This window comes from Saccopteryx leptura, chromosome 2, assembly GCF_036850995.1.
Source record: "Saccopteryx leptura isolate mSacLep1 chromosome 2, mSacLep1_pri_phased_curated, whole genome shotgun sequence".
Classification (NCBI taxonomy): Eukaryota; Metazoa; Chordata; class Mammalia; order Chiroptera; family Emballonuridae; genus Saccopteryx; species Saccopteryx leptura.
This window is the reverse complement of record NC_089504.1, coordinates 364991370-365017870: the sequence shown is the minus strand read 5'-3', so window position 1 is coordinate 365017870 and position 26501 is coordinate 364991370. Positions and strand designations below refer to the sequence as shown.

The 26501-nt window shown below is 59.3% G+C and overlaps 2 protein-coding genes across 2 annotated transcripts; both read right to left on the bottom strand.

Moving 5' to 3' along the window:
- Positions 1 to 876: 876 nt before the first annotated feature.
- LOC136392418 (proline-rich protein 36-like) lies at positions 877 to 5813 on the bottom strand. The gene is made up of 4 exons (XM_066364579.1): positions 5724 to 5813; positions 3414 to 3479; positions 3106 to 3184; positions 877 to 1778 (listed from the first exon to the last, which is right to left on the bottom strand). The coding sequence occupies exons 1-4, from the start codon at positions 5811 to 5813 to the stop codon at positions 877 to 879; spliced, it is 1137 nt and encodes a 378-aa protein (XP_066220676.1).
- Positions 5391 to 18486, bottom strand: B9D1 (B9 domain containing 1). Its single transcript, XM_066364992.1, has 7 exons — positions 18341 to 18486; positions 17179 to 17247; positions 15701 to 15812; positions 12263 to 12359; positions 10917 to 10979; positions 7599 to 7666; positions 5391 to 6630 (listed from the first exon to the last, which is right to left on the bottom strand). The coding sequence occupies exons 1-7, from the start codon at positions 18401 to 18403 to the stop codon at positions 6488 to 6490; spliced, it is 615 nt and encodes a 204-aa protein (XP_066221089.1). The 5' UTR covers positions 18404 to 18486; the 3' UTR covers positions 5391 to 6487.
- Between the last annotated feature and the right edge of the window lie 8015 nt (positions 18487 to 26501).

The window sequence follows — 26501 nt, the reverse complement described above, 5'->3', positions numbered from 1 at the left end:
TGTAGAATCGAGCGCTGGGTGGTGGTTCAGCTCCAGCGTTTGGGGGTAGATTGTTACACAGCAACAGACACCGAGCGCAGCCCCTGCCCCCAGTTGTCACACGCTGGTCCCTCCCCAGGAGAAGCCTCCTCTTCCCTGCTGCCCGCCCTGCCCCCCGCACTCTGGGCTTATTCCATTTCACCTTAGTGGTCACTGCTGTGAGGCCGTTTGGGACCCTGGCGGATGTGCCATCCTGTGAGTCAGAGGTTTCCTGAAAGGCGGGTTACCTCTCTGGTGAGCAGTTTGACCAGGCGGTTGTGGCTTGAAGCAGACTTCATTCTTACCCCTTCCCGTAGGAGTTCCAGAAAGTTTCCTTTCCCAATCTTTGATGCCGTTTTTGGATTCTCTTATTTCTTGTCATTTCTGCTTGCAGTCTGGCCTGCCCTTTCCTGAGCTGCGCCGTCCCTGAGAGGGCTGTGCACGGGGCCGGTGCTCACCACACCCTCTCCCGGGAGGGCGGCCCAGCAGCCCACAGCTAGCCCGGGTTAGCCTGCTGTCTCCCATGAGAGGGCTGTCCTGCCGTCCAGCGTCCACTCGTGTCTTCCCGCCTACCACCCAGCCATCAGGCCAGCGCCCAGGAGCCCACTCTGATGCCAGCTTCCGTACCAGAGTTGGGGCAGGTTCCGCAGGAGCAAATAAACCCCAAATCCTCTGGCTGAACACAGTTTCTCGCTCACAGAATGCCCGTGCGGGTGTTCCCAGCAGCCTCCTTGTGAGGGGCCACCCTAGACCACACTGGCCCCCGTGTCCTGGGAAAGGAGGCAGTTGGAGGGCTGCTCTGGGAGGTGGTCAGTGGGCCAGACGTCCACGTGGTGAGTGTCCTTCCAGCCCACATTCTCAGCCGGCTAGTGACATCGACCCACCACCCACGTAGATGTGGGGAGACCGGCAGGGAAGGGCGTGGCCTGGCGACAACCCCGTCCCAGCGGAGGAGTGCACAGCTGGAGGGCCGAGGCACAGCAGGGGGCCGAGGCACAGCTGGGGGGCCGAGGGCCGGGGCACAGCTGGGGGGCCGAGGGCCGGGGCACAGCTGGAGGGCCAGGGCACAGCTGGAGGGCCAGGGCACAGCTGGAGGGCCGAGGCACAGCTGGGGGGCCGAGGGCCGGGGCACAGCTGGGGGGCCGAGGGCCGGGGCACAGCAGGGGGGCCGAGGGCCAGGGCACAGCTGGGGGCCGGGGCACAGCTGGAGGGCCGAGGGCTGGGGCACAGCAGGGGGCCGGGGCACAGCTGGAGGGCCGAGGGCCGGGGCACAGCTGGGGGGCCGAGGGCCGGGGCACAGCTGGGGGGCCGAGGGCTGGGGCACAGCAGGGGGCCGGGGCACAGCTGGAGGGCCGAGGGCCGGGGCACAGCTGGAGGGCCGGGGCACAGCTGGAGGGCCGGGGCACAGCAGGGGGCCGAGGCACAGCTGGGGGGCCGAGGGCCGGGGCACAGCTGGGGGGCCGAGGGCCGGGGCACAGCTGGAGGGCCGGGGCACAGCTGGGGGGCCGAGGGCCGGGGCACAGCTGGGGGGCCGAGGGCCGGGGCACAGCTGGGGGGCCGAGGCACAGCTGGGGGGCCGAGGGCCGGGGCACAGCTGGGGGGCCGAGGGCCGGGGCACAGCTGGGGGGCCGAGGGCCGAGGCACAGCTGGGGGGCCTCGGCTCTTCAGGCAGGTGGTCACGAGCTCACGCACCGCCCGCCTCCCGGGCACCAGCACGCCCTCGGCCACCACCTCCTCGCCGGAACGTTCCGTTGCCTCGACTGGGGCGAGCGGAGGGGGCTTTCTGGGGTGACAGCACGTGCTGCCACCCGGTGGGGCCTGGGCCTGCCCCTCTCAGCTCAGCATGGAGAACACGTAAGATTTATGCATTTCATCGGAGGTAAGTGTTCCCTCAAAAAACAACACTTGAAACAAACATTGAACTACAGCTAATGGTACGTATGCTGAAACCTGCAGGTGTGCTGACTGGCAGTCGGTCTTGAAAAGCTCTAACAACAGGATGGCTTGGAGAGGGGGGAGCCGGGCAGAGGTGAAAACGCCGGTAAAATGGTTAAGTGGCTGACGTGTGGGTGTTTCCTGTAAGGGTGTTTCAGCTCCTCCGTGTTTGTGGCCCGGCCTACGGCGGTGCAGTGGACAGAGCATCGGCCTGGAGCGCCGAGGTCGCCGGTGAGAGGCCCTGGGCTTCCTGCTCAGGCACATACGACATTGTAGCAAGTAGTGAACTGAAGTGCAGCAACTATGAGTTCATGCTTCTCACTTCCCTACCCCTCCTCTCTGTAAAGTCAAAATCTTTATTTTTTTGTGGCAGAAACAGAGAGAGAGAGGGACAGGCAGGAACGAAGAGAGATGAGAGGCATCGATCATTAGTTTATTGTTGCGACACCTTAGTTGTTCATTAATTGCTTTCTCATATGTGCCTTGACTGGGCCTTTAGCAGACCGAGTGACCCCTTGCTCAAGCCAGTGACCTTGGGTCCAAGCTGGTGAGCTTTGCTCAAACCAAATGAGCATGCGCTCAAACTGGCAACCTTGGGGTCTTGAACCTGGGTCCTCCACATCCCAGTCCGACGCTCTATCCACTGTGCCACCACCTGGTCAAGCATGTAAAGTCAAAATCTTTAAATAAAAAAATAGAACGGCCCTGGCCGGTTGGCTCAGTGGTAGAGCATCAGCCTGGCGTGCAGGAGTCCCGGGTTCAATTCCCGGCCAGGGCACACAGGAGAGGCGCCCATCTGCTTCTCCTTCCTCTCTGTCTCTCTCTTCCCCTCCCGCAGCCAAGGCTCCATTGGAGCAAAAAGTTTGCCCGGGCGCTGAGGATTGGTCTGTGGCCTCTGCCTCAGGCACTAGAATGGCTCCGATTGCAAGAGTGACACCCCAGATGGGCAGAGCATTGCCCCCTGGTGGGCATGCCGGGTGGATCCCGGTCAGATGCATGTGGGAGTCTGTCTCTCTGCCTCCCTGTTTCCAACTTCAGAAAAATACAAAAAAATAAATAAATTTAAAAAAATAGAATGTTAAGAAATAAAAAGTAGGAGATGAAACACAGGAGGGCTCAGCGCTAGGTCGGAGGTGCTGGCAGACCGGGCACCTGCGGCCTGAAGCTTGCGCGTGGACCTGGCAGGTTTCTGGGCAGTGCCGGGGAGGGTGGAGGACTCGGGCCCTGTCCACTGCGGTGGAGCGAGGCAGCACGGCAGCACGTGGGGGTCCGGGCTTCTCTGCACGCGTGCTCTGCTCCGTCGGCTGATGACAGGGACCCCACAGAGAGAAGCGTGGGGGGGGGGGCTGTGCAAGGGGGCGGTCTCTCACGTGAGGAGGCCTCAGGGACCACCCCGGGCCCAGAGCAGGTGCCGGCTGGCGTCTGGGTTGGTGGCGGGACGGTCAGGGCTCAGGTCTTGCCAATTCCTCCCGGGCACTCAGGTCTGAGGGCAGGAAGGTGACGTTTACTCGGGGAATGCCTGGGGGCTGGCGAAGGGAGCAAGGAGACCGATGGGCAGTGCTCCAAGGGTCACCTGGCTGTGTACAGAGTGGGGGCAGACCTCAGGCTGGACGCTGACTAGGCCCTGGTCCCGCGCAGATGGCCTAGGTGCCCCCAGGCCTGAGGGTGACGGGCAGCGTGTGGGCGCCGAGGGTCAGGGAGGGAGCGCACCGAGGTGGACCTGCGTGCAGCCCACGGCGAAGCCAGGCCGACGTCAGACCCTGCTCACCGCCGATCGTCTGACTTGTGAAAGTCCAGCTTACCTCAGAGCGGACCTGAGCTGTCAGAGCAGCGACTGCCCGTGCGCCACAGGAATCTTAACACGTACTACCCGAGGCTTCAGTCAGGCTCTGACCGCCTCCCCCAAGGCCAAGTAAAGAAATGACAGCGGCCAGCACTAGTTGTGTGAATCAAAATCGTATCTTTTTTTGTCAGGTTGGCAAAAAAGTATACTTTTTTTGGTGCACCACAGAATATCTTAGTAGTTTGTGTGTGCCGTGTGACGAAAGAAGGTAGAAAGTCACCATGCTGGAAAACAGGCCGCCGTACTCGTCTTTCAGAAACGGATGCACAGGACACCAGAAGTAGCACGTTCATTAAAAAGTAAAGAGCCTGACCAGGCAGTGGGTGGCGCAGTGGATAGAGTGTCGGACTGGGATGCCGAGGACCCAGGTTCGAGACCCCGAGGTCGCCAGCTTGAGCGCAGGCTCATCTGGTTTGAGCAAAGCTCACCAGCTTGGACCCAAGGTCGCTGGCTCGAGCAAGGGGTCACTCGGTCTGCTATAGCCCCCCGGTCAAGGCACATATGAGAAAGCAATCAATGAACAACTAAGGTGTTGCAACGAAAAACTAATGATTGATGCTTCTCATTTCCCTTTCTGTCTGTCTGTCTGTGTCTCTCCCTCTGACTCTGTAAAAAAAAAAAAAGTAAAGAGGGTCCATTGTTGTCCCTTTGAAATACAGCCTAAGCGAGACCCTGGCTTTTGTCTTTATTTACTTGTTAAGATGTTAAGACTTTATTTATTGATTTTAGAGAGAGAGGGGGGGAGAGAGAGAGAGAGAGAGGAGGAGCAGGAAGCATCAACTCATAGTGGTTGCTTCTCATATGTGCCTTGACCAGGCAAGCCCGGAATTTTGAACTGGCAACCTCAGACTTCCAGGTGGACACGATCCACTGTGCCACCACAGGTCAGGCTGGTTTTTTAGAATCCAGCTGAATGCTTGATTCACAGGTTTTCACCCTCTTATCACCTGACGATCGAAGAGACATTACATCCTGAGATGACCTACAAAAACACAGCACTGTCAAGCGTCTCATTTGTACTTCTTTAAACGACGCATTCTGACGTCTGTCCCTTCCCCTCACAGAAGTCGCACAGGGCTGTGGTGTAAGCATGTACCAGAACAAGAGGCAGCTCATCACTGTGAATTGTACTAACAGGTTGTTACACCCTCGGTCCCCAAAGCACGGTGTGGCTGATCTGTGAGTCGTCTGCACAGGACTCCCTGCTGACCTCTTCCTCAGGGTGGCCCTGCTCGTGGGAGCAAGGCTCTGGAAGAACCCGGCCCCTGCAGGTGACCGGCAGGCTCCCAGTCTGAACTGAGCAGCACCACACCATGGAGGGCACTTTCCTAGGCACACAGAAGAGAAAACTGAGTTTAGCTTCCTATTATCCTTGAAATAAATGTGCAGCCCTCTTTGAAAAAGAAAAGAAAGGGGAAAAGGAAGAAGGCTCCCAAACACCCAAAGGACTGGGCTCTCAGCTGCGCTGACGGGAGGGGCCGGCCGTCGGGGCGGCGACCACGGGAGGAGAGCTGCACACAGGGAGGGAGGGACACTGGGTGACACTCGAGGCAGTGCCGTCAGCGGTGACGAGAAGCAGGGTCTGACCACGGGCAGCTGCTGAGGGTCCGTTTATTGCAAGGCAGGAGGATGAGGAAGAAGCCCAGGCATGGGAAGGACTGTCCTCGTGGTCAGAGGTGTTGCCATGGACAACACCCAGAGGAGAGAAGGCCGTCAGGTCTTCAGTGAACATCCGAGTGTGGTCTGACGGCCTGCGTGTCGGAGCCGGGGTGGGGAGCAAGGACAAACCCCGTTTCTGAGCGCGCGGTGGGCGTGTGGGAGCCCCAGAGGCGTGCAGGGACAGTGGGGTTCAGTTCAGCCCCACGATGGAGCTCCCTCCGGGTCAGGTGGGCGGAACGGATTCTGCCGGCTCTCAGCTCCAGCCTACGGCCTGTGGCGAGCTGAGCGGGTGGGGGAAGCCCCCAGCAGCTCCTTGTGCTGCTGGGAGAACCGAGAGGGCAGGCAGAGGCCTCCCCATGGTCGTGTGGCGCAGGCTGGGTGGCAGCTGGGTGGTGTGCCAGGGTAGGGCCGGTGGTGGCAGCTGGGTGGTGTGCCAGGGTGGGGCCGGGGGTCCCCAGGCAGCAGGCGGGCGGCCAGGAGCCTGTGGTGGGCACTTTGTGGGGCAGGAGCTGGGAGAAGACTGGGCACACTGCCCCGCCTGGAGGGTCTGCCTGGGGCTCTGGGTGGCGGGGGCCCAGGGTGTGCACGGGGAGAGGGTGAGAAGGCCTGGCCTTGGGCTCAGGGCTGGTGAGCTGCTGCCCGGGGACCTGTGCCACCTCAGCTCAGAGCGCAGTGTGTGTGGCGAGGCTGGCCCCCGTCCCCGCCATGGATGTGCCAGAAAGCCGGAGCCCCAGGGACTCGTCTGTGCAGGTGGGGGCAGGCCGGGAGCCTCCAGACACCTCCTGCTAGCAGGCTGGTGGTCATGGAGCATGGCTGGGTGACAAGTGCTTCCATCCCCAGAGTGCCGGGGACAGCAGCGCATAAGGGCTGGCCCTGGCCTCCTACCTGGGGGAGGCACAGCGATGGCCTGGGCTCTGTGACAAAGCGACAATTCATGTATCTTACAGAGATACCGCCCTCCCAACTGCGCACCGGGCAGCAGAGGCCGGCTGGCTGGCTCTGGGCGCCGTGGGGAGCTTCTCAGCCTGTCCCTCACTGGGGGAGCCCTTGGGGCAGGCTGGGCCCCACGACACCCTGTGTGTCCGAAGGCCCCGTGTCGTAGCCCAGCTTCCTCAGGTCCTTGGTCACCACATTGAAGAGGAGAGTGACGAAGCCTTGGGAGCGGACGCGGGTCACTGGGGGAAGAAGGGGCGTCAGCCGGGCAGTGCAGACAGAGCCAGGGGGACGCGGGTCACTGGGGGAAGAAGGGGCGTCAGCCGGGCAGTGCAGACAGGCCAGGGGGATGCGGGTCACTGGGGGAAGAAGGGGCGTCAGCCGGGCAGTGCAGACAGGCCAGGGGGATGCGGGTCACTGGGGGAAGAAGGGGCATCAGCCGGGCAGTGCAGACAGGCCAGGGGGATGCGGGTCACTGGGGGAAGAAGGGGCGTCAGCCGGGCAGTGCAGACAGGCCAGGGGGACGCGGGTCACTGGGGGAAGAAGGAACGTCAGCCGGGCAGTGCAGACAGAGCCAGGGGGACGCGGGTCACTGGGGGAAGAAGGGGCTTTAGCTGGGCAGTGCAGACAGGCCAGGGGGACGCGGGTCACTGGGGGAAGAAGGGGCTTTAGCTGGGCAGTGCAGACAGGCCAGGGGGACGCGGGTCACTGGGGGAAGAAGGGGCATCAGCCGGGCGTGCAGACAGAGCCAGGGGGACGCGGGTCACTGGGGGAAGAAGGGGCATCAGCCGGGCGTGCAGACAGAGCCAGGGGGACGCGGGTCACTGGGGGAAGAAGGGGCATCAGCCGGGCGTGCAGACAGAGCCAGGGGGACGCGGGTCACTGGGGGAAGAAGGGGCATCAGCCGGGCAGTGCAGACAGAGCCAGGGGGACGCGGGTCACTGGGGGAAGAAGGGGCATCAGCCGGGCGTGCAGACAGAGCCAGGGGGACGCGGGTCACTGGGGGAAGAAGGGGCGTCAGCCGGGCGTGCAGACAGAGCCAGGAGCCCCGAGAATCTGTCTCAGCCTGCCCCCCCTCCCCCCGCACAGGAGGACAAGGTCCTGGGACTGCTCCTGCAGCACCTACCCTGTCTCCCCAGGGGTCCACCCAGTCCCTCAGGCTCCAGCCTGCCCATCGGGGGACGGGTGGGCTTCGGGGGTCAAGCCTTACCTTCCCGGCCTTCGCCCTGGGCCACCACCTTGGGGTCTGTGTACTCAGGCCGCCGGCCCATGAACCAGCTGGGAAGACAGAGCACCAGGTGAGCGAGGCCACGGCCGGTCCTCACAGACACTACGTGTGGGCGGAAGCTCCGCCCCCAGCCGGTCTGAAAGGCGAGGCCAGGGGCCACAGAGGTGGTGCCGGGAGCCTGCGGGCTCTGCAGCTCCTTCCGCACAGGAGGCTGCTCTCTGCGGGCCCACTGGTCTGACTCACCCGGGACAGGCGCTGAGGGAGACGGGGGCGGAGTGGGGGTGCCCATCCTGAACCCAGGCGGAAGTACCGGGAAGGTGATGGCAGCGGAGGTGGGGGCGGGGCCTGGGGCACGTGTGACCCCCCCCACAAGCCTCCCCAGGGAGAAGGGCCCCATCCCAGAGTCTGGCAGAAAGGACCACATCTGGGTTTCCCACTGTGCTTAGTGTGGGATCCAGGACAAGCCACGTCCCATCTCTGAACCCTAATATTCTCAGTAGTAATAGAGATAAGACCTACCCACCCACGGGGCCCTGAGGTGAAGGTAGTGAGTCAAGTGCCACAGAAAACACGAACCTTATGCCTGTGATTCTAGCTGTGCCAACACCACCACTAACTCAGTCGCTCTGACGGCCCGCTGTCCTACCCGCCCCCCAGGAGCCACAGAGGCTCAGAGGAGTCCAGAGACTCGCCCGCGGCCACCAGAGGGGGCACCGGAGCTGGGTGTGACTGGGGCCTCCACGCTGCCCCGCCCTCTGGGCTCCAGACCTGCCGGAGCCGGGCAACGCGGCAACCTTGCCTCCCACACGCCCACGGAGCCAGAAACAAAGACCGTGCGCTATTCTGGCTGGTGGGTCAGGCAGACGCAGGCTTCGTCCCGGGCCACCTGCTCTGGGGACCGGTCACGGGCAACAGGGGCATCTGAGGAGCCTCGGGCTCCCAGGTGGAAGGAGTGAGGCGCCCTGAGCCTCAGGACAGGTCAGCTTCCAACCCCTCCCGGGAGAGGAGTGACCTGCAGGAGGCTGGGTGGATCCCTCCGGCCAGCCTGCTCTGATATCTGGACGGCAGCAGGGCCCACCTGTCTGACCCATTGCTGGATGCTGGAGAACTGCTCAGTTAGTCTGCAGGCTGCATGGAGATGCAGTGAGAGGCTCGCGGACTCCCAGCCCCAAGGAAGGGGACACGGAGGGAGACGGGACCCGGGTTCCAGGCTGGGCTGGGTGGGTGAGTCCCTGCATCTCTGTGCCTCAGTCTCTCCATCTGAGGAGTGGGGCTCTAACAGCACCCACCTCCCAGGCAGCTGAGGCAGAGAAGCAGCCCCCAGGGGCCTGGCACAACCCAGGTGTGAAAACACAGGCTGATCATGTCGCTGCATCTCCCCCAAGGTAAGGAGGGCCGTCTGCTTGTGGAGGGCTAGGAGGCACACGGCCCGGAGACAGACCAGCAAGGGCACACAGCAGGGACGGACCCAGCCGGCTGGAGGAACTGAGGCAGGGAGAGGTGCATGGGGGAGACGGCACGAGGTCAGCGGGGCCAGGGGACATGGGGGGGCCTGGGAGCCTCTGGCTGAGGTTAACCCTAACTGCAGAGATGTGCCCGAGTAGTTTCTAAAGCTGTGCTTAGGAACCCCTTTTTCGCTGCTACATGAAGACCAGGTTGGAGGTACCATTACAGGCTGAACAATGGCCCCCAAGATGTCAGGTCTCAGTCCCTGGAACCTGTGAATGTGACCTTATTTGGAAAAAAAGGGTCTCTGCTTATGTGATTTAAGTTGAGGATCTTAACCCGGGAAGATTATCCTGGCTTTTCCAGGCAGACCTTAAATGCCATCAGAAATGTCCCCATGAGAGGGAGATCTGATACACACAGGCCACGTGACCAGAGGCAGGAATAGGAGTGACAGCCATGAGCCAAGAAGGCCGCAGACTAGAAGGATTCTGCCTGGGGCCCGGAGGGAGAAGGCTGTGCTGCTGGCCACACCCTGACCTCAGCCCTCGAGTTTGTGGTAACCCGCTACATCAGCCACCGAGAGCCCCTGCAGAGGGCCGGGGGCCTCCCGCACCAAGGCCTCGGCGAAGGCCTCGCCCGCTCTGCACACTGAAAGCTCCGACTTTGGCCGCAGAACCTTTCCTCGGTCAGACCTCAGGCGCAAGCCCAGCCCTTCCCTCGGAGCTGTGGGCGGGCAGCACACCGACCCCTGGCCAGATGGCCACACGGACTCTCCCAGCCCTTAGCCCCCCCCCCCGTGCCACGGCTGGCACAGCTGGGCGCTGCCCTCTGCTTCCCCGACAACCCTGTGGGGTGCGTGGTCCCTCCGGCTGACACTGACCCTGGCATCTGGCCCTTCCCGTCATGGCGGCCTCCAGAGGGGCTTCCAGTGCCCCTTCTTCCCTCCCCAGGCCTCGGAACCTGGTGAGGCTTCCTGGGTGCAGGCCCAGCGCTGCCCCTCTGCCCCGGCCTCTCCCTGGTCCTGGCCAGGCCTGCAGGGTCCGCTTGCCAGCTGCCGCCCCAGAACCACATGCACCCCTTGTCCCAGCTGTGAACAGAGGGTCCAGGCCTGTTCCTGGCTGACCTATTGGGGGTGGTGGTGGCCTGAGCTGAGCTCGGTGGATGGAGGCTTCTGGTCCCGTCCCTGGTCAGTCGTCAGGGCCAGCCGGCCCGCCCACTGCAGCTTGGACGCGGTGGGGCAGCAGCCTGAGGCCCAGTCGTCCTGTCCCCTGGTCACAGCACTCCCTGTGGGCCATGTCCAGGTCCCCCGAGTGCCCCCCACATCCCCCTCGTTGGCCATCCAGGCCACAGCCACCCCCTGGCCGCTGCTAGCCGGCCAGTTTGTGGCCTCCTGAGAGCCTTGCATGTGCTGTCCTGTGCCTGGAACGTCCTTCCGGGTCTCCCGCACGGCCCACCGTAGCCCTGGCCTCTGCTCAGACCACCCCTCACGGAGGCTCCCCAGGAGGGAGGCGTTGAGCACTGACCAATGGGTGCTGCCTACTCAGTTACTAGGGCTGTGTTAGGTCATCTGGCTCTGACCGCTGTGTCTCCTTACGCCCGACCGTGGTCACGTCACAAGCGTTTGCCCATCTGTTCCCACACAAAGACCTTGGACAGCACAGAGTAAAACTGCTCGGCCTCGTGCTGCTGGAGCAGTGGCCTCGGTAACCCCACAGAACTCGTTGCCATCTGTCCCCAGTGAAGACCTGGCAAGGTGACCTGGCACAAGTGAGGGGTGAGTGTGACGTCCCTCTCTCCACCCTGACCACCTAGGTCAGGAGGAGGGAACAGGGTGGCGTGTAGGAAACATACCTTGTAAACTTTTGCAGCATGGATGTAGATTCTGGGACAAACATGGGGATGGTCCTCTTGTGCCTGAAACAGACGTTTTCACAGACAGATGTGCTGAGGGACAGGAAAGGACTGAGCCTGCAGTGGGCAGTGAGCAGCAGCAGGCCCGGCGGTGCCCGCGGGAGCCCAGGCTGACCATCCAGCCCGCGCTGGCTGCGTCGTGGCCTGGGCGTGGCATTCAGCGCCGGGAGGGCGCGGGGGGGGGGGGGGGCACGGCAGACCTCAGCACCGAGAGGACGCGGGGGGGGGGGGGGGGGGCACGGCGGACCTCAGCGCCGGGAGGGCGCGGGGCGGGGGGGGGGCACGGCGGACCTCAGCGCCGGGAGGGCGCGGGGCGGGGGGGGGCCACGGCGGACCTCAGCGCCGGGAGGGCGCGGGGCGGGGGGGGGCACGGCGGACCTCAGCACCGGGAGGGCGCGGGGGCACAGTGGACCTGGCCCAGCGTGAGCTTGGTCGCATGAGGGTTTTGTTTCTTTTAAGGGTTGGAAGGAGGTTAGGGTTACAAACCTCGAACCCGAGGCCTCGGCCCCCCCCCCCCACCCTTGTCTGTCTCTGAGTTGCAAATGCTCTGCCCAGCCTGGACGCCCTGCCTCCGGGAAGCCCCCGACAGACCCTGGACTTTGCCTGCGGTCACCCGCCCACTCCAGTCCCGTCCTCAGCGCCTGAGGCCCTGTCCCTCCGCCCTCTACCTGCCGCCCCTCCACCGCCCCCCACCCCGTGGCATCTTGCGCTGTCTTAACAGTACTCAGAGCACTCAGCACACCCCGTTCCTCCTTGTCCCTCTTGAATTCCATCTCTGAGGCCCGCTGACCTCGGCCCTCCTGTGCCACGGATGCCCCGTCAAGTGTGCCTCTCCATCACGTCTGCGACTCGGGCGCCGAGGGCAGAGCATGCAGTCACACAGTGTCTGAGACATCTGTGTCCTCTGGTGCCAGTAGGGCCGGGCACAGAAGGGGCACTGGTGAGGGGTCTGCAGGACACTGAGGGAGGGGAGAGCTCAGGAGTGGCTGTCTGAACCCCGGACCCTGACTGCCCAGGCCTGTGCAGGGGACCCAGGCCCCTCAGGACGCCCCAGCGTTCCCTGTTGGGTCCCCCAGCACCCCTCCCACCTCATGGGGTTTGGGTGGCAGCACGAACCTCACCCACTTGGCTCTCCTTCCAGAGGCTGTGCCCCCACCAGCTGACTTGAGCTGCCCAGGCTCCTGGCAACCAGCCCATCCTCAGCCTAGAGGTGAAGTCCATCCCAGGAGAGGCCCTGCTGAGGATGCCCAGGTCCCTGAGCAGAGCAGGTGACAGCGAGGACATACCTGCCAGGCGAGAAGGGCACGTGCGCCGCCCCGTAGCCCCGGACCACGTCGTTCCCAAACACGTCCGGTCCGTACACGCTGAGCACCATCTGCGGCCCTGGGGAAGCCAAGGCGGGGTCAGCGCTGGGAAACGGGGAAGGCGGGGTCAGCGCTGGGAAACGGGGAAGGCGGGGTCAGCGCTGGGAAACGGGGAAGGCAGAGGTCAGCGCTGGGAAACGGGGAAGGCGGAGGTCAGCGCTGGGAAACGGGGAAGGCGGGAAGGCGGGGTCAGCGCTGGGAAACGGGGAAGGCGGGGTCAGCGCTGGGAAACCGGGAAGGCGGAGGGCAGAGCAGCGAGGGGCCCAAGGGCAGGGCCCTGACAGAGAGCAGCTGCGGACAAGGGACCCCTTCTGCACCCCAGGATGCAGGGAAGTGGGGCGGGGGAACCAGAACCGGCTGGCCAAGCCCCTTGCTTGGCCCAGATGCCTGGGAGTCAGAGCCCGGACCCTGCCCCAGTTCTGTCAGACACAGAAGCGTCTCCAGAGGCCCCTGTTCCAGGTGTGGGACCCGCTGTGAACGGGGCCAAGGGCCTGCTCTGGGGGCTTCCTCTCTGATGAAAGGCGTCAGACTCGAGCGTGGAACACGTGGCTCCTAGGCCAGAGGGGCTGGTTTTGAAGTGTCCATGGGAGAGGTCAGAGACAGAGAGAGAGAGAGAGAGAGAGAGAGAGAGCCTTCCAGGCACCGTCCTTTAATATGCTAACAATTCCACCTGTTCCCTGTTCACAAGGCACCTCCGGTCCTTTTGTCTCTGTCCGTCTGTCCGTCCCTTGGGTGCTGGGGAGATCACTGCTCCAGGTGACAGGTGGGGCAGTGAGGCTCGGAAGCGGCCCGCCAGGCCCTGACCCTGCAGCCACCAGCCCAGGCACCCCGACGACCTCACCCCTGTCCCCGTTCCGTCTCTCAGATGCTTGCACTGGGGCCTGAGGCGAACAAAGAGCTCGGTGAGTGCTCAGGAAGGCCTGTGCCCCTTCTGTCACGCCGCCCCAAAGGTGAGGGAGCTCGGTGAGTGCTCAGGAAGGTCTGTGCCCCTTCTGTCACGCCGCTCCAAAGGTGAGGGCCACCGCTCTGAATTCTGCGAGACCAGTCCTTGAAGGTGTCACTGCCAGAGAATGCGTCCCGAACAAAGGGGTACTTCAGTTCCACCTCCTCCTGTGAACTTCACATAAGTGAAATCACACAGTATGTCTATTTTTGTATTCAGCTTTAATTCGACACGTTTGTGAGATTCATCCACGTTGTTTCACACAGAGCTTTGCCACGTCCAGCCTCTGGACCGACCACGCGGGCCTGGCATCCTCTCGCGCTGACGGACACACGGGTGGTCTCCCTGTCGGGGCTCCCGTGGATGGTGAGGCCAGGAACATGCTGCTCCTCCTGCACAAGCTCGTCACACACGTGCACACGTTCCTACTGGGCACGTACCCAAGAAGGGAACTACTCAGGGCACACGTGCTCGGTCTTAGATGATGCCAAGCTGTTTTCCAAAGCGGTCACACCCCTCTCCGTTCCTCTAGGTCTTCACAAAGGCTTGTTCTTCTCAGTTTCATTCGAGTTATTCTGGGGGGCGAACAGGGTGCTCACTTTCATTGGTGTTTTCCTTGACTATAATTTAGTAATTGTTCTTACTAAAATTAGTGGAGCCTCAGCTGGACAGCTCGGCTGCTCAGAGCACCGTTTCAGGATGCAGAGGTGGCCGGTTCGATCCCCAGTCAGGGCACACACAGGAACAGTGTTTCTGTCTGTCTCTCTCTCTCTCTAAAAATCAATACATTTAAAAAACAAAGTAAGTTGAGAGAGTGTCCCGTCCCTTTCTCTGCAGGCCAGTCTGTCGCGGATCTGCAGTGCGTGTGACTTGTCACTTGCCTTGTCATCCTCGACGTCTTGGTGAGCGGAAGCCCTTCCCTGTGACAGGGAAACTCATGGACATTTCTCTTTACAGTGTTTTCTTTTCCCCTGACCTCACAGCTCCCGTGTCCCAGGCTGTCTTCCTGAAGCCTTCTGCTTCTCATGCTTCCATGGATACGCCCATCTGGGGCAGAGTTCTGTCTGTGTGACATGAAGTGAGGGTCAGTTTTCATCTTTACCCTGGCACGCCCCGCTGTCCCGGCTCCGTGTACCAAAAAGACTCTCAGACACACTCAGGAAGGGGGAAGGCTCTCTCCCCTGAGTTTCGGCCGTGCCCCCTGCTCGTGAGGTCAGGTGTCCACACGGGCGTGGGTCTGGGGCTCTCCATGGGTTTGTCTATCTTTGTGCCAAAATGACTGTCTTAGTCACCGCGCTTTATAGTGACCGCTTGAAAAGTGGTGGAACAAGTCAGAATCCAACCCCGTCCAGAGCTCTGACGCCACGCCTTGCGCCCCGACACCAGAGGGGCTGTCAGAGCCTGCACCCCCCTCCGCAGTCTCCTCTGTGGCCTGGTTTCCTCCCAGGTTTTGACCTGGTTGAGGCACTGCTTTGCTGTCTGTCTGACGCCTTCCTGTACTTGTTCTCTTGTCTTTGCCCGTCAGTGTTTTATGGGCCTCTCCCGACTGTCCTCACTCAGCAAGAGCATGTTGGTCATGCTCTAGCCCCGTACCAGGAAGACTGTGGAGGTGCCTTGCCCAGGGAGGGTGAGGGCAGGACAGGAAGCCCTACACGGGACTACCCGGTGAACCTGGGCCTGCTCACGTGCAGCAGAAAGGCCTGAACTATGAGATCAGATGATCATGAAATCAGATCCGTGCTCAGCAAAGAGGTGTAAAGCGGAAGGCAAGTGACATCCGTTTTGAGTCTGTTCCCTGATGTGGGAAAAGAAACGGGGGTCATCTACCCACTAGACAGGACTCGGGAGCTCGAACAGTCCGCATAGGTAACATACTCATAGCCTTAGGGAGCTGCCCCAGGCTTTACACACAGTAGTGCTTACTAAGTTCAAGTGAAAAGTAACCACCAGACAAGGAGAAAGTAACTGCAACCAAGGAAGCCTTCTGGGAGGGTCAGAGGGAGGGTGTGGGAAGGTCCCCGGGGCAGGGGCCCGGCCTGAGGCACAGCCGGGAGGCGGGCGCTGGGCTGTGCACGGGAGCAGCAGGGTCCGGGTGTGATGGCGAGCTGAGGGACATCCCTGGACACCGGGCTCCGCCCTTCACAGGCATGGAGCCGTCCAAGGCTTCAGGCCGGAGCTTCGCCGGATTCACTCTGACCTCCCACAATGGCAGCTGCACAGCATGGAGATGAACCGGGGTGGGAGGAAGGAACGGGGGAGATGCCATCTGGCAGGAGCACGCCGCAAGGCTGGCACAGGGCCCCAGGTGACGGGCACTGGAGATCTGCGTGTGCCCGGTGCTGGGCAGGATGAGGCTGAGACTGCCCTGGGTACCGCCCACGGCTCCTCCCATGCCCGCAGGGCCCGTGCGGACTCACAGCCAAAAGGGTTGGTGCTCTTAAAGGTGACATCGATGGGGAAGTTCCACACCAGCGCCTGCCGCACGTCTTGGCTCTTAGATGTAATCTGCGAGATGCCCTCCTCCAGACCCTGCGAGGACAAGGACACTGGCAGCTAGTGTCCCAGCTCTGGGCAGTCCTCCTTTCCCCTACCTGGGCAGGTCGTTGGGAGGGCTGGTTTCCTGCCCTGCCTTCTGCCCAAACACTAACTTCCAGACAAAGGGAACTGAGGCGCTAGAGCAGCTCCTAGGTCTCTTAATGTTGCATTTCATGACAGATCGGCACCTCCAAAGGCCAACCTCACCCGTGTGGGAGCCCTTGTCCCCCCTGCCTTGCTGAAGGAGACTGCCCTAGGGGGGCATCGCCCTCTCCTGTGGCACCAGTTCACCCAGCTCCTCCCCATCGGCACGCACGTGTGTGTCATGTTCTCTGGTACCAACGAGACTTGCTTGACTCTCCTCCCTCCACCATCCACCATCCACCCATGCTTGCTCCCCTTTACGACAAAGCTCCTTGAAGGAGTGGCCCGTATTCACCAGCTCCTATTCCTTCCTTTTCTTCCACGAACCCACTCCAGTCTGACCACAGGCCCCCACTCTGCCAAAGCATCTTTGTAAATACCAGTGACCCCAACATCTCTGGTTACGTCTCTGTCCTCGTTCTCTGTGGCCCACTCGCAGCGTCCGAGAGCTAACCACGTCCTGAAATCTTTCCTCCACTGGGTTTCGGGGGCCCCACACGCCTTGGCGCCCCTCCTCCTCCTCCTCTTCCTCCTCCTCCTCCTCCTCCCGGGGGCTGCTGCTGCCCCACAGCTCTTCCGCACCCTCCGTCCTGCAGGGGTGTCTGTGGCTCAGTCTTTGGATGCTTCCTTCATTCGCCCTGGAGATCTCACTGGTCTCCAGGCTTTCGATGTGGTCTGCATGTTGAGGACTCCTACACTGGTCGTCTGCAGCCTGGTCCTTGCCTCTGAGCTCCAGATCAGCACTGCCCCAGCCCCGCGGCCCACGCCACATCTCCATCTGGGTGTCTAGTGGGGCCCTGAACACATGCCAGGCCACGTACTGGGGAGCTCTCCCAGATCCTCGGGAAGTCCTGGGGGGAGAACTCCCGAGTCCTCCCCACGGGCTGAGAGGTCACCCAGGAGAGAGCTGGCCCAGAACGTCTACCACCCAGCCCCTTCCAGGCTGGTGTTCTGGGGCCTGTCGGCACTGCCTACCCGTTCGATGCCACACGCGAGCTCCCGGCACTGGGTATGTGTGTGGGTGAGCCCAATGCTGTTTGCATTCTCACTCCCAACTCGCCCAGGAGAAAATTCATTTTAGGTCACCCCTAAACGCAGTGTCTACCTTTTAAATGGTTCTGAACTAGGGGTGGGGGAGGGAAAGGGGCATGTTCGACACCTTCAGAAACGCCAAGTCATGAGGGCTGTAAGGCAGGGGCCCAAGAGTCCAGCTTACCGCTGTGGGAACCCAGTCGTGGCCGTACACAAAGCAGTACTTGCAGTAGAGGTCGTCGTACTCAGGAAACTAGGGGAACAAGTACACACAGTTCTGTTGACAGGAACTCAGGCGGAGGCCACCGTGTTGGCTAGACGGGTACAGTCAGCAGTAATTCTGAACTTGAGACACCCGGGCTGGGATGAGAGGCAGCCGCAATGTGAACAGAGTTCAGTGCTGGGGCTCGAGATGTGGGAGCCCAAGGGAGCTGCTGCCGCCCCTGGGCCTTTGCTCAACCTCTACCTTCTGTCCGACATGCCCTTCCCTTTCCTTCATCTGGCAAACTCCTGCTCATCCTTTAAAACTTACCCTTCAGGGAGGCTGCCCTAACTTCCAGGCTGTCTCACAGGCCACCTCCTGGCTCCTCCGCCCCTGGTGCCTCCCTCCGTTTGCCTGTGTTTATTCCTGTTAACCCCATTAGACTGTGAGCAAGAAACAGACTTAACGCCTGTGTCCCCAGCACCTGACAACAGGCATGGGCCTAGAGGCGATCTGAGGACACCCGGTGAGAAACTGAAGAAACCTGAGAACTCAGGGTGCTACAGGGACAGAGCATATGCACGGCGTTAAGCTGAAGGCCTGGCGGCTGGAAGTGGCCCGGGAGCAGAAGGGTGGGCAGAGTGGGCGTCGCGAGGGTGCTTCCAATGTAGACACACAGGACCCCCACCCAGCGGAGGGCCTCCAAGCAGTCTGAAAGGGCAGCGTGTCCAAGCCTTGGCGTCGCAAGGATCTGGGTTCCAATCCCAGCGCTGCCACTTCCTTTGGGCAGCTTTTCCCATCTGTAAGACGGGGGTGCTCGTACGATCGACATACGCACCGGGCTGCGGTGAGGACTGAATGAGATGAGCACAAACAGAAACACGCGGATCTTACGAGGTGTCAGGGGTGCAGGGGGGACGGAGAGGAGCGCCCCCTTGCGCCCGCCGGGATGCGACCACCCTTGGGTCCGATGAACCGAATCGTCTCCATTCTAAGTTCAAGGGTCTGAGGGCTCGGAGCGCGGGGCCCTCACGGACGCCTCGGGCTCCATCCCTAGAGGACCAAGCCCAGCAGCCGGGTCCGGGGACCTCGAGGGTGATCTCGGCCCCAGCTCGGTCTCTCGCCGTGTCCCACACCCACTCACCTGGGCGCTCTCCACCTGCCCGTGGACCATGAGCAGGAAGACGCTGGGGTCCGCGGCCGCCATGGCAAGGGTTCGGAGACACCGCCACCGCCTCGCCACACCACCAGGCTGCGCGCGCAGCCGCTGAGAGGCGCCCAGTTGCTCTGGAAACAGACGGGGCGGTGCGGGGGACACACTTCTCGGAAAGCGGGACCTGGGCGCAGGCGCGTGCGCGTGGGCGGCAGTGCGCAGGCGCAACCAGCGGGCGAGTCGACGCGAGGCCTGGAGCCCGAGGGGTACAGACCGCCCTCGGCCAGCAGTGGGCGCTGTGGCGCCGTCGCGTGGGCGGCGGTGGGCGGGGCCTGCGGGCCGCGGGTCTGGGCTCGTCCGACCTAAGGCGCCGGCGCTGGGATCCCCGCCGCCTGCGTTCTGAAGCGTCCCCAGCTGCGGGGCGGGCGGCAAGCAGCTCCCGCGGCAGGTCCCGAGGATGCTCACCTTGTGGCTTTTGAGACCCTCGTCTGGAAAACCTTGATGAAAACCTGGGGGGAACCTCCGGAATCCTTAAATACCAGCCCGCGCTCCCCCACTGGACGCTGGGAAACTGAGGCCCACGGAGGGGCGGCAATGCCTGGCCTCCCGGCCCCCCAGCCGTCCCGGGGAGAGCGCCCGAGAGTTCAGAGTGCGGGGCACTCACCGCCAAGGTCAATGCGCCGGGACCCCCGCGGCTTCTGCCGGGACACACGCTGTTCATCAAGTGACATCACTCTGCGGCCGCCCCAGAGGTCACGGCTCCTGTCGTGGTTTGTGTTCCCTCACTTCATATTTATTATAACTTCGCAGCCTCTCCCCTCCGCCCCCTCGGGGCCACCCAGATCTTGGGCCCCACCCAGTGCCCCCCTCTCCCCAGTTAAGCGATGCTGATGTGACCCAACTCAAGGGGTTTTGTCATTTGGAGTGCTCCATTTGAGAAGGAGACCTGGCTGTCACAAGGTAGTTTTATTTGCTTGCAGCAAGTCAAGGAGACAGAGGATTCACATCCAAAGCTCTACCCAGGACAAGGGAGGCTTGGCCATTGTTTATATACAGTTTGGTTAATTACATTTTTATTTTGTCTTTGCAGTTGGCTACTATAATGTTTAACCCCTGTTTACAGCTGCATCTGCAAAATGCTGTGCTACATTTTAACAGTTAGCAAGAATAGCGTAAATGAATGGTATTCCTTTAGGCAAGAATGGCCCAGAGCTTGAGACCCTTGTCCTATCTATCAAAATGAGTCATGCAGAGATCTGGGATGAGCACTTCCAGACAAAGAGCACAGTAAGTGCAAAGGCCCTGAGGTGGAATATACTTGAGGAACAGAGAGGCAGACTGGAGCCAGCTTGCAACTGACTCACAGGAGACAGCTGTGCGTAACTCTGTCTTCAGTGATGTCATGTTGGTGGCTTGAAATCAGCCACGGAGGGACTGTTTGCCGGGGTCCAACCCCGGGGGGAATCCAGGGGTCCCACAGGAGGAGACGGCGTCGGCGCAAATTGAATGAGAGAGCCGAATTCTTTTCTTTCTCTTTATTCTCTGGTTAGCATTTACTGCCAGGCATCTCTGCCAAATGCTAGTATAGCTCCCTTTTTATACACACACACTGAGTTACAATTACATGGTGTTAATCATTGCTTCTGTTTCACTATGTTTACATGTTTCTGGATAACAGTTAATTTATATCTATAAATTACAAACCAGGTAGCAAATTATTCAAAATACAAAATGACTTGAATAGCGATAACAACATCGGTAAAAGCTTTTAAAGTATTAGTACTAATAGTTAACTAACTTTACTGCTGTTGTGAGTCAAGGGGCAGAGAGAGATTAGCAGACGAAATCATTAAGGACTAACAATGGACCACCGCTTGCTCAGGTAAATGGCCTTGAGTTTAAGCAGTGTCCTACTTTTTCTCACAAGATTCTAAAAGGCTTGCCTATAAAGAAATTGACATAATATTAAGAGTAGCTTTCACCCAAAGATATACAGAGTGCACTTGCAAGATAGCCTAGTAGCAACATAATTTCAGAAGACATTAACTGTTATTACTTCTATGGATTCCCCTACATTCCTCTCATTATCAAAGAATCTTGGAAAGTATATAAATCTCATGAGAACATCTCACTGAGAAAGCCTAGCAATTGCCTTTAGTCAAAAGACAATTCTCTTAGTAAAACATTCTTTTCTTGCTGACTGCGCTCTCATCCTAGGCCACACAATGGGCCATTCTACTATACCTTACCTAAGATACTATTGTCTAGTCAAATATTACTTATTTATTATATTTAAACACTAGTTAAGTTCTGACTCTATTCTTCTTAGAGTGTACCACTATCTGCAGATCAAATAAGCAAGAAGAAAGGAATGTTTCTCTACTCTATCACATGAAAAGGCTAGGGAGGAAAAATGTTGAATTAAGTGAAGGCCGAAAGGTGCTCTGTGCACAGCCACTGCCTCCTACCTATTCACAAGTCACAATCTATTCTTTCTAACATGATTAAGAAGGAATTCTCCTACAGACTTAACCCTTTACAAGGGATATCATAGCCAGCCTCTTATGTCTATGAGCCCAGCTCAAGGGGCTTACAGGCTTTTCTGTGGAACTCACACCCTCTGTCTCATTTCCAAAGAAATCACTACAAATCTACAGGGAAAGCATGGTACTATTATCCCTGTGCCACAAATAATAGCACACACCCAGAAAAGGGGGGATATAAGGCCAGATTAATTCAAAAAGTCAAAGGGGGAAGTATCGTTGTGTCTCTCCTTTGGGTGACTTCGTCAACCCGCAGCCATTGGTCTTCTCTGCTGTGACTTTGTCAATCAGCAGTTTTTGATCTTCTCCTGCTGTGACCTTGTCAGCCAGCAGTTGTGGGTCTTCTCCTGCTGTGACCTTGTCAGCCAGCAGTCGTTGACGGCTCCCGACAACTGTTCACACCATGGAAATCAGCAAATGCCAAAATCAGGGCTTTTGATTTTTTGTATTTTATTTTTTCAGAAAGCCCCGTTCTCAGCAGACCCCTTGTGGGCAGGAGATGGATTTGGAGAGCGCAGCAGGCCAGATGTCCCCGGGCCTCAGAGTGCCGAGAGGTTTGATAACAAAACCCCGAGGAGGGATGGGAAGCAGCTAGGTTTTAACAGTGTCTCTTTGGCTACATGTAGGGCCGGGGGATAGCTGGGGAGCCAGGGAGGGGGCAGATGTGGTCATCCAGGTGAGGGAGCCAGACACAGCAAACAGAAATACGGACGCATGAAGTATTGATACGTGGGACATACGCAACTACAGAAGTCTTGTTTATCTGAAATTCAAATTGAAACGGGCTGCCTGTATTTTATCTGGCAACCCTACCTGTGGGAGCCAGGTGAGAGAGGGTGAGGTCCACGCTGCTTCTGGCCGGCTTGTTGCTTCACTAGGCCTCCCTCGTGGCCATTCCCTCGTGGCCATTCCCTCCGTGGCCATTCCCTCCGCCCGGGATGCTCAGAGCAGGATCCGTACCACCCCCACCCCACACGCCACGCCCCAGCTGTCCCTGGATCTGCACACACCCCTCAGCCGTTTCCTCTGGGCTTTCCCAGCAGATCTGAGAGAGGAAGCCAGGCAGGGGACAGATCATGGGTGGGGGAAAGGGCTGATCTCACAGGAAACCAAATAAGCTGGAGTTGCTGCCACGCCCTGGTCTCAGCCTCCGAGAAGCTGACTGCCCCCTCCTCCATCCATCTCTCTTCCATTCTTAGTGGGCGGGGCCATGCGGGCCTGGAGGATGGACTTGATTGCATGAGGCAGGGATGCTATGGGGGGGGGGGGATATGAGTGATTTGTGGGGTTTTCTTGAAAGATCACTCTGAGCAGAGGATAGGTGGTAAGAGCAAGAGAAGAAGTCGAAAGAATGGTAGGAGGTGGCTGCAGGGGTCCTTGTGGGGAATTATGGTGGCTGGAACTAGGCAGTTAGCAGTAAAAAACGGTGCTTTCTCCTTCCCAGTCTTTCCTCCTCACTCTTCTCCAGCCACAGCTTCCTTACTGTTTCTCAGGCACACTGCCTACCTCAGGGCCTTTGCACTTGCTCTTCCTTCTGCCCAGAATGCTGTTCCCTCCATTTTCTCCACAGGGCTCATTTCCTCTCTTCCGTTGAGTTCTTGCTCTGATGACACCATCTCTGTCGTCCTTCCCTCACCACTCTATTTAAAATGATAACCATCCCTCCACTCCATCAGCACTTCCAACTTCCATTCCCTCCACCAGCAGATGTCTGTGGAGCCCTTGGTGTTGGGTCTGAATCTCAGGGGAGAGGCTGGGCTGGAGCAGGGTTGACAGGGGTCAGTGCAAACTTGGGGAGAAGGAGCAAACTTGGAGAGTGAGAAAAGGGCCCCTGGTCATCCTTCAAGTTACCAACATTCCAGAGAACGGCCAAAGACCAGGAGGAGGGGGAATTCACGAAAGGCATCCGGCCATGTGGCTCACATCCATGATGACATTCATGTGTTCCTCACTCTTGTAGACCTGGGGTCTTTCTGAGGACAGAGAGCAGATACAAGTCTCTGTCCTCACACCCCAGGTGAGCACACACTGGCTTCGGGAATGTTCTGGGAAGGGCAGTGTCTGATCAGTGTGTCAGCTCAGTGCCTGGGACTACAAAGGACTGCGTTGTCCATGGTGGAAGTCCAGGCCTCGGACGGGAAGCCCCGGCCTCCCCACCCGGGTCTGCGGCGGGCCTGGGCGTGCTGGGTGGTGGAAGCCGTGGCGAGGAGAGGCTTGCTGAAAAACCACAGGTGGCCCGGAGCCACTTTCCAGCAGCTTTCCTGTTGTCCCATCAACCAAAACCATGCTCAGCTCTGAAGCTGGCCTTGGGGTCGTCCCTTCCCTGCGGGGACACCGACAGGCGGGCACTGTTGGGTGGGCTGAGCCACGGTGTGGGCGAGTGCCGGGAGGCGTGTCTGTCCCTGCTGCATCCCGTGTCCTCCGGGCAGTCTGCCCGGCCAGCAAGCCACACGACCCCTCTGCTGGGTCCCGGCAGCCGCCCCCGAGACCCCTCCTGGCTCCCCGAGTTGAGAGCTTCAGGCTCAGCCTCACTCGGCAGGCCTGGTCTCTGTAGGTTGAGCCGGGCTCACCACGCTCCCCTGCGTGCAGGCACTTTCCTGTCCCTTCCTCTGTGCCTCGCGACTGTGGGGTACAGGTTTTCTGCTCGCTCCGTGTGCTGAGGCAAAAACAGACCAAGGAGCCGTGGAGGAGAGGGAAGGGCGGGTGCACTCCAGAGTGTATGTCCCAACAATCTGTATATCTGCATGTGTCCTTGTGTGCGTGTTGTTCCCATGTGCCTGCTCATGGCCATGTACACACCTATGGAAACCTGTGCATGTTTGTGATCTCTGAGTGTGAAAGAGTGTTGTCTGTGCATCTCCAAGTCCCTGTGCGTGTGAATGTGTGCGCACTGTGATGCCCTGGGTGGGTACAAGCAGGTCCTCGTTTCTGTGAATCTGAGTGGACTGCGTGCCTATGAGCACTGTGGTGTGACTGTGCCAGTATGCAGGTGTGTCATGGTGTGACGGTGTGTGGCCTCCTGGGCTTGGCAGTGCTGGTGGAGAATGGAGGGGCAGGCTGAAGCTGCCCCATTACTTGCCTGACAGCCTGGTATATTAAGGGGGAGGTGAATAAGAATGTGTATTTGTATTTGCTTGTGTTGAATTTGTATTGCTTGTTTCTTACTTCCAGTAATAAATTATAAAAATGGCCACCTAGGGTGGGACCAAGGTTTTTTTGTTTTGTTTTCCTTTTTTCAGTGAGAAGAGGGGAGGCAGAGATAGACTCCCACATGCGCCCCCACTGGGATCCACCAGCAAGCCCACTAGGGGGCGATGCTCTGCCCATCTGAGATGTTGATCCATTGCTCAGCAACTGAGCTATTTTTAGTACCTGAGGTGGGGGCCACAGAGCCATCCTCAGCACCCAGGGCCAATTTGCTCCAGTCCAGCCATGGCTGTGGGAGTGGGAGAGAGAAAGAGAGAGAGAGAGAGAGAAAGAAGCAAATGGGGGAGGGGTGCAGAAGCAGATGGGTGCTTCTGTGTGCTCTGACTGGGAATTGAACCCAGGACATCTACACGCAAGGCCTATGCTCTACCACTGAGCCAACCGGTCAGGGATGGGTTGAGATTTTTTTTACTTAGCTTTTTGAGCCATGTGGAACATTTTTCTCTTAAAGAAATGGTCCATTCTGTCATATGCAGCAGAGCTCAGTAAGTCAACGACTAAGGAAGATCCACTGGGTTTGACTATCACGAAGTAGTTGATGAATTTTTCAGGACAGAGCCAGAGCCTAGTGGGTGTAAAGCAAAGCATCTCATGGTGAACTTAAAAGTAAATGAGAATCAGCAAGTTTTTGCCACAGAATGTGGACATCCATAACTTGTTTACACAGCCTGGCTGAAATATTTATAGAGAAGAATTTAAAGAATACAGTGTTTGAGTCTCTTCTGATATTTTATGTTTTATTCCTGGATCAGAGAGAACCATCACACAGCTGTCCAACCTGTTCCCTGAAAAGATATGCTTACGTGCCCTTCTTTTGTATGCCCTCCACTTACACGGGGGACACCAAAGGCCTTTTGTGGAACGTATTTCTCAGGAAGGGAAGATAGGTCTGCTGTGTCACCCCCAAAAGGCCATCAAAGAAATATTTTCAGACCTCAGTGACAGAAAATGTTCATTTCCCATGAGTATGTTTTCTTTTCTTTCTTTTTCTTTTTCTTTTTTTCCTTTTTTTTTTTTTTTTGACAGAGAAAGAGAGAGTCAAAGAGAGGTACAGATAGGGACAGACTGACAGGAAAGGAGAGATGAGAAACATCAATTCTTCGTTGTGGCACCTTAGTTGTTCATTGATTGCTTTCTCATATGTGCCTTGATTAGTGGAATCTTCTGTATGTGTTTTAGTTTAAAAAAAACAAACCTAAAAAACACGCTCTGGCTGGATGGCTCTGTTGGTTAAGAGCACCCAACCGAGGCATGTTGCTGGTTCAATACCTGGTCAGGGCATATATGGGAACAGATCGATGTTCCTGTCTCTGTCTCTTTTTTCTCCCCCTAAAATCAATAAAATAAACATTAAAAAAACAAACAAAACTAAAACACAACAGTGGGGAGTATAAACAAAACAAAGTATAAATCGTATAGGCTTGCCAACATTAACTTCTCCGACCTGGATCCACTCTCGGCCACTAGTTTGCGCCGTGCGGAATAAACCCTCAGTCTGGCACTCAGACTCCTCTATTGGATTTCCATCCACCAGTCATTCATACCCAAGGCAAAGGCAGCACCCCGAGCCTGCTTTCTTGACCTCCAGACCTTTCGTCTACCTGTCTGCCCCTCCCTCCTTCTCTGCTGTCACTCCAGGAACGCACAGCCTTCGGAGACCCGACTCCACAACCACCCTCCTTACCGCGCTCCCCGCTGAAAACCTGGTCTCGGAGCCCCCCGCTGCCCACCATGTGCGCCCGTGCCTCCCCAGCACCCAGCCCAACGGCGCCGGCGCTTGAGACCCATTTGCTACATGAACTAGCGGGCTGTGAGATGGGCCGGGGTCCCCTGCTGGCTCTGCCCTCTCGGGTGAGACGAGGGCACGTCGGAGGGCCCGGACCTCGGCGTCTGGACGTGACGGTGCACCCTCTATCGGGGATGACGCATCCCCGGGGACGATCGGGAAAATAGCGGGGCGCTATCTCCCCCTGGTCGGCGGCGGGGGCCGACAGAGGCAGAGGGGCCTCAAGCAGAGGGGCTTCTGGTCCCGGCCGCCAAGGACAGTCCCGGGATGCTCGGCACCCCCCCCCCCCCGGGGCTCCCAAGACCAGCGGCGGAGGGCGGGAGACCCAGTGGACTGCAGCGCGCAGGCGCGCACGGGGACACCGCCTCCCATTCACGCTCGGGCCCGCCCGGGGCTGCCGGCGCGCATGCGTCGGGCGCCGGAGCCGGGCGCCGAGCGCACCCCTACCGAGCGCCGAGCGCACTTTGGGCGGCTCCCGCCCGCCCGCCCGCGAGCTGGACAGCGGACCTCGCGCGGGAGGGGTGGGGCGGCGGAGGCGTGGTTTCCTTGGTATCTGGGCTTGGATTGGGCGAAGCCAACAGGAGGGGCGGGACCCTCCGCATAAGCTATCCAGCGA

Coding starts and splice junctions, on each gene's coding strand:
- B9D1 (XM_066364992.1), bottom strand. CDS start 18,403: ATGGCGGCCGCGGACCCCAGCGTCTTCCTGCTCATGGTCCACGGGCAG. Junction 15,813..17,178: donor ACGACTGGGTTCCCACAGCG/GTAAGCTGGACT, acceptor TTGTCCTCGCAG/GGTCTGGAGGAGGGCATCTC. Junction 10,980..12,262: donor GTGCCCTTCTCGCCTGGCAG/GTATGTCCTCGC, acceptor CGTCTGTTTCAG/GCACAAGAGGACCATCCCCA.
- LOC136392418 (XM_066364579.1), bottom strand. CDS start 5,813: ATGGGGAGGCCTCTGCCTGCCCTCTCGGTTCTCCCAGCAGCACAAGGA. Junction 3,480..5,723: donor CGCTCAGCTCGCCACAGGCC/GTAGGCTGGAGC, acceptor TCCCTTCGCCAG/CCCCCAGGCATTCCCCGAGT. Junction 3,185..3,413: donor TGAGTGCCCGGGAGGAATTG/GCAAGACCTGAG, acceptor GCTCCACCGCAG/TGGACAGGGCCCGAGTCCTC.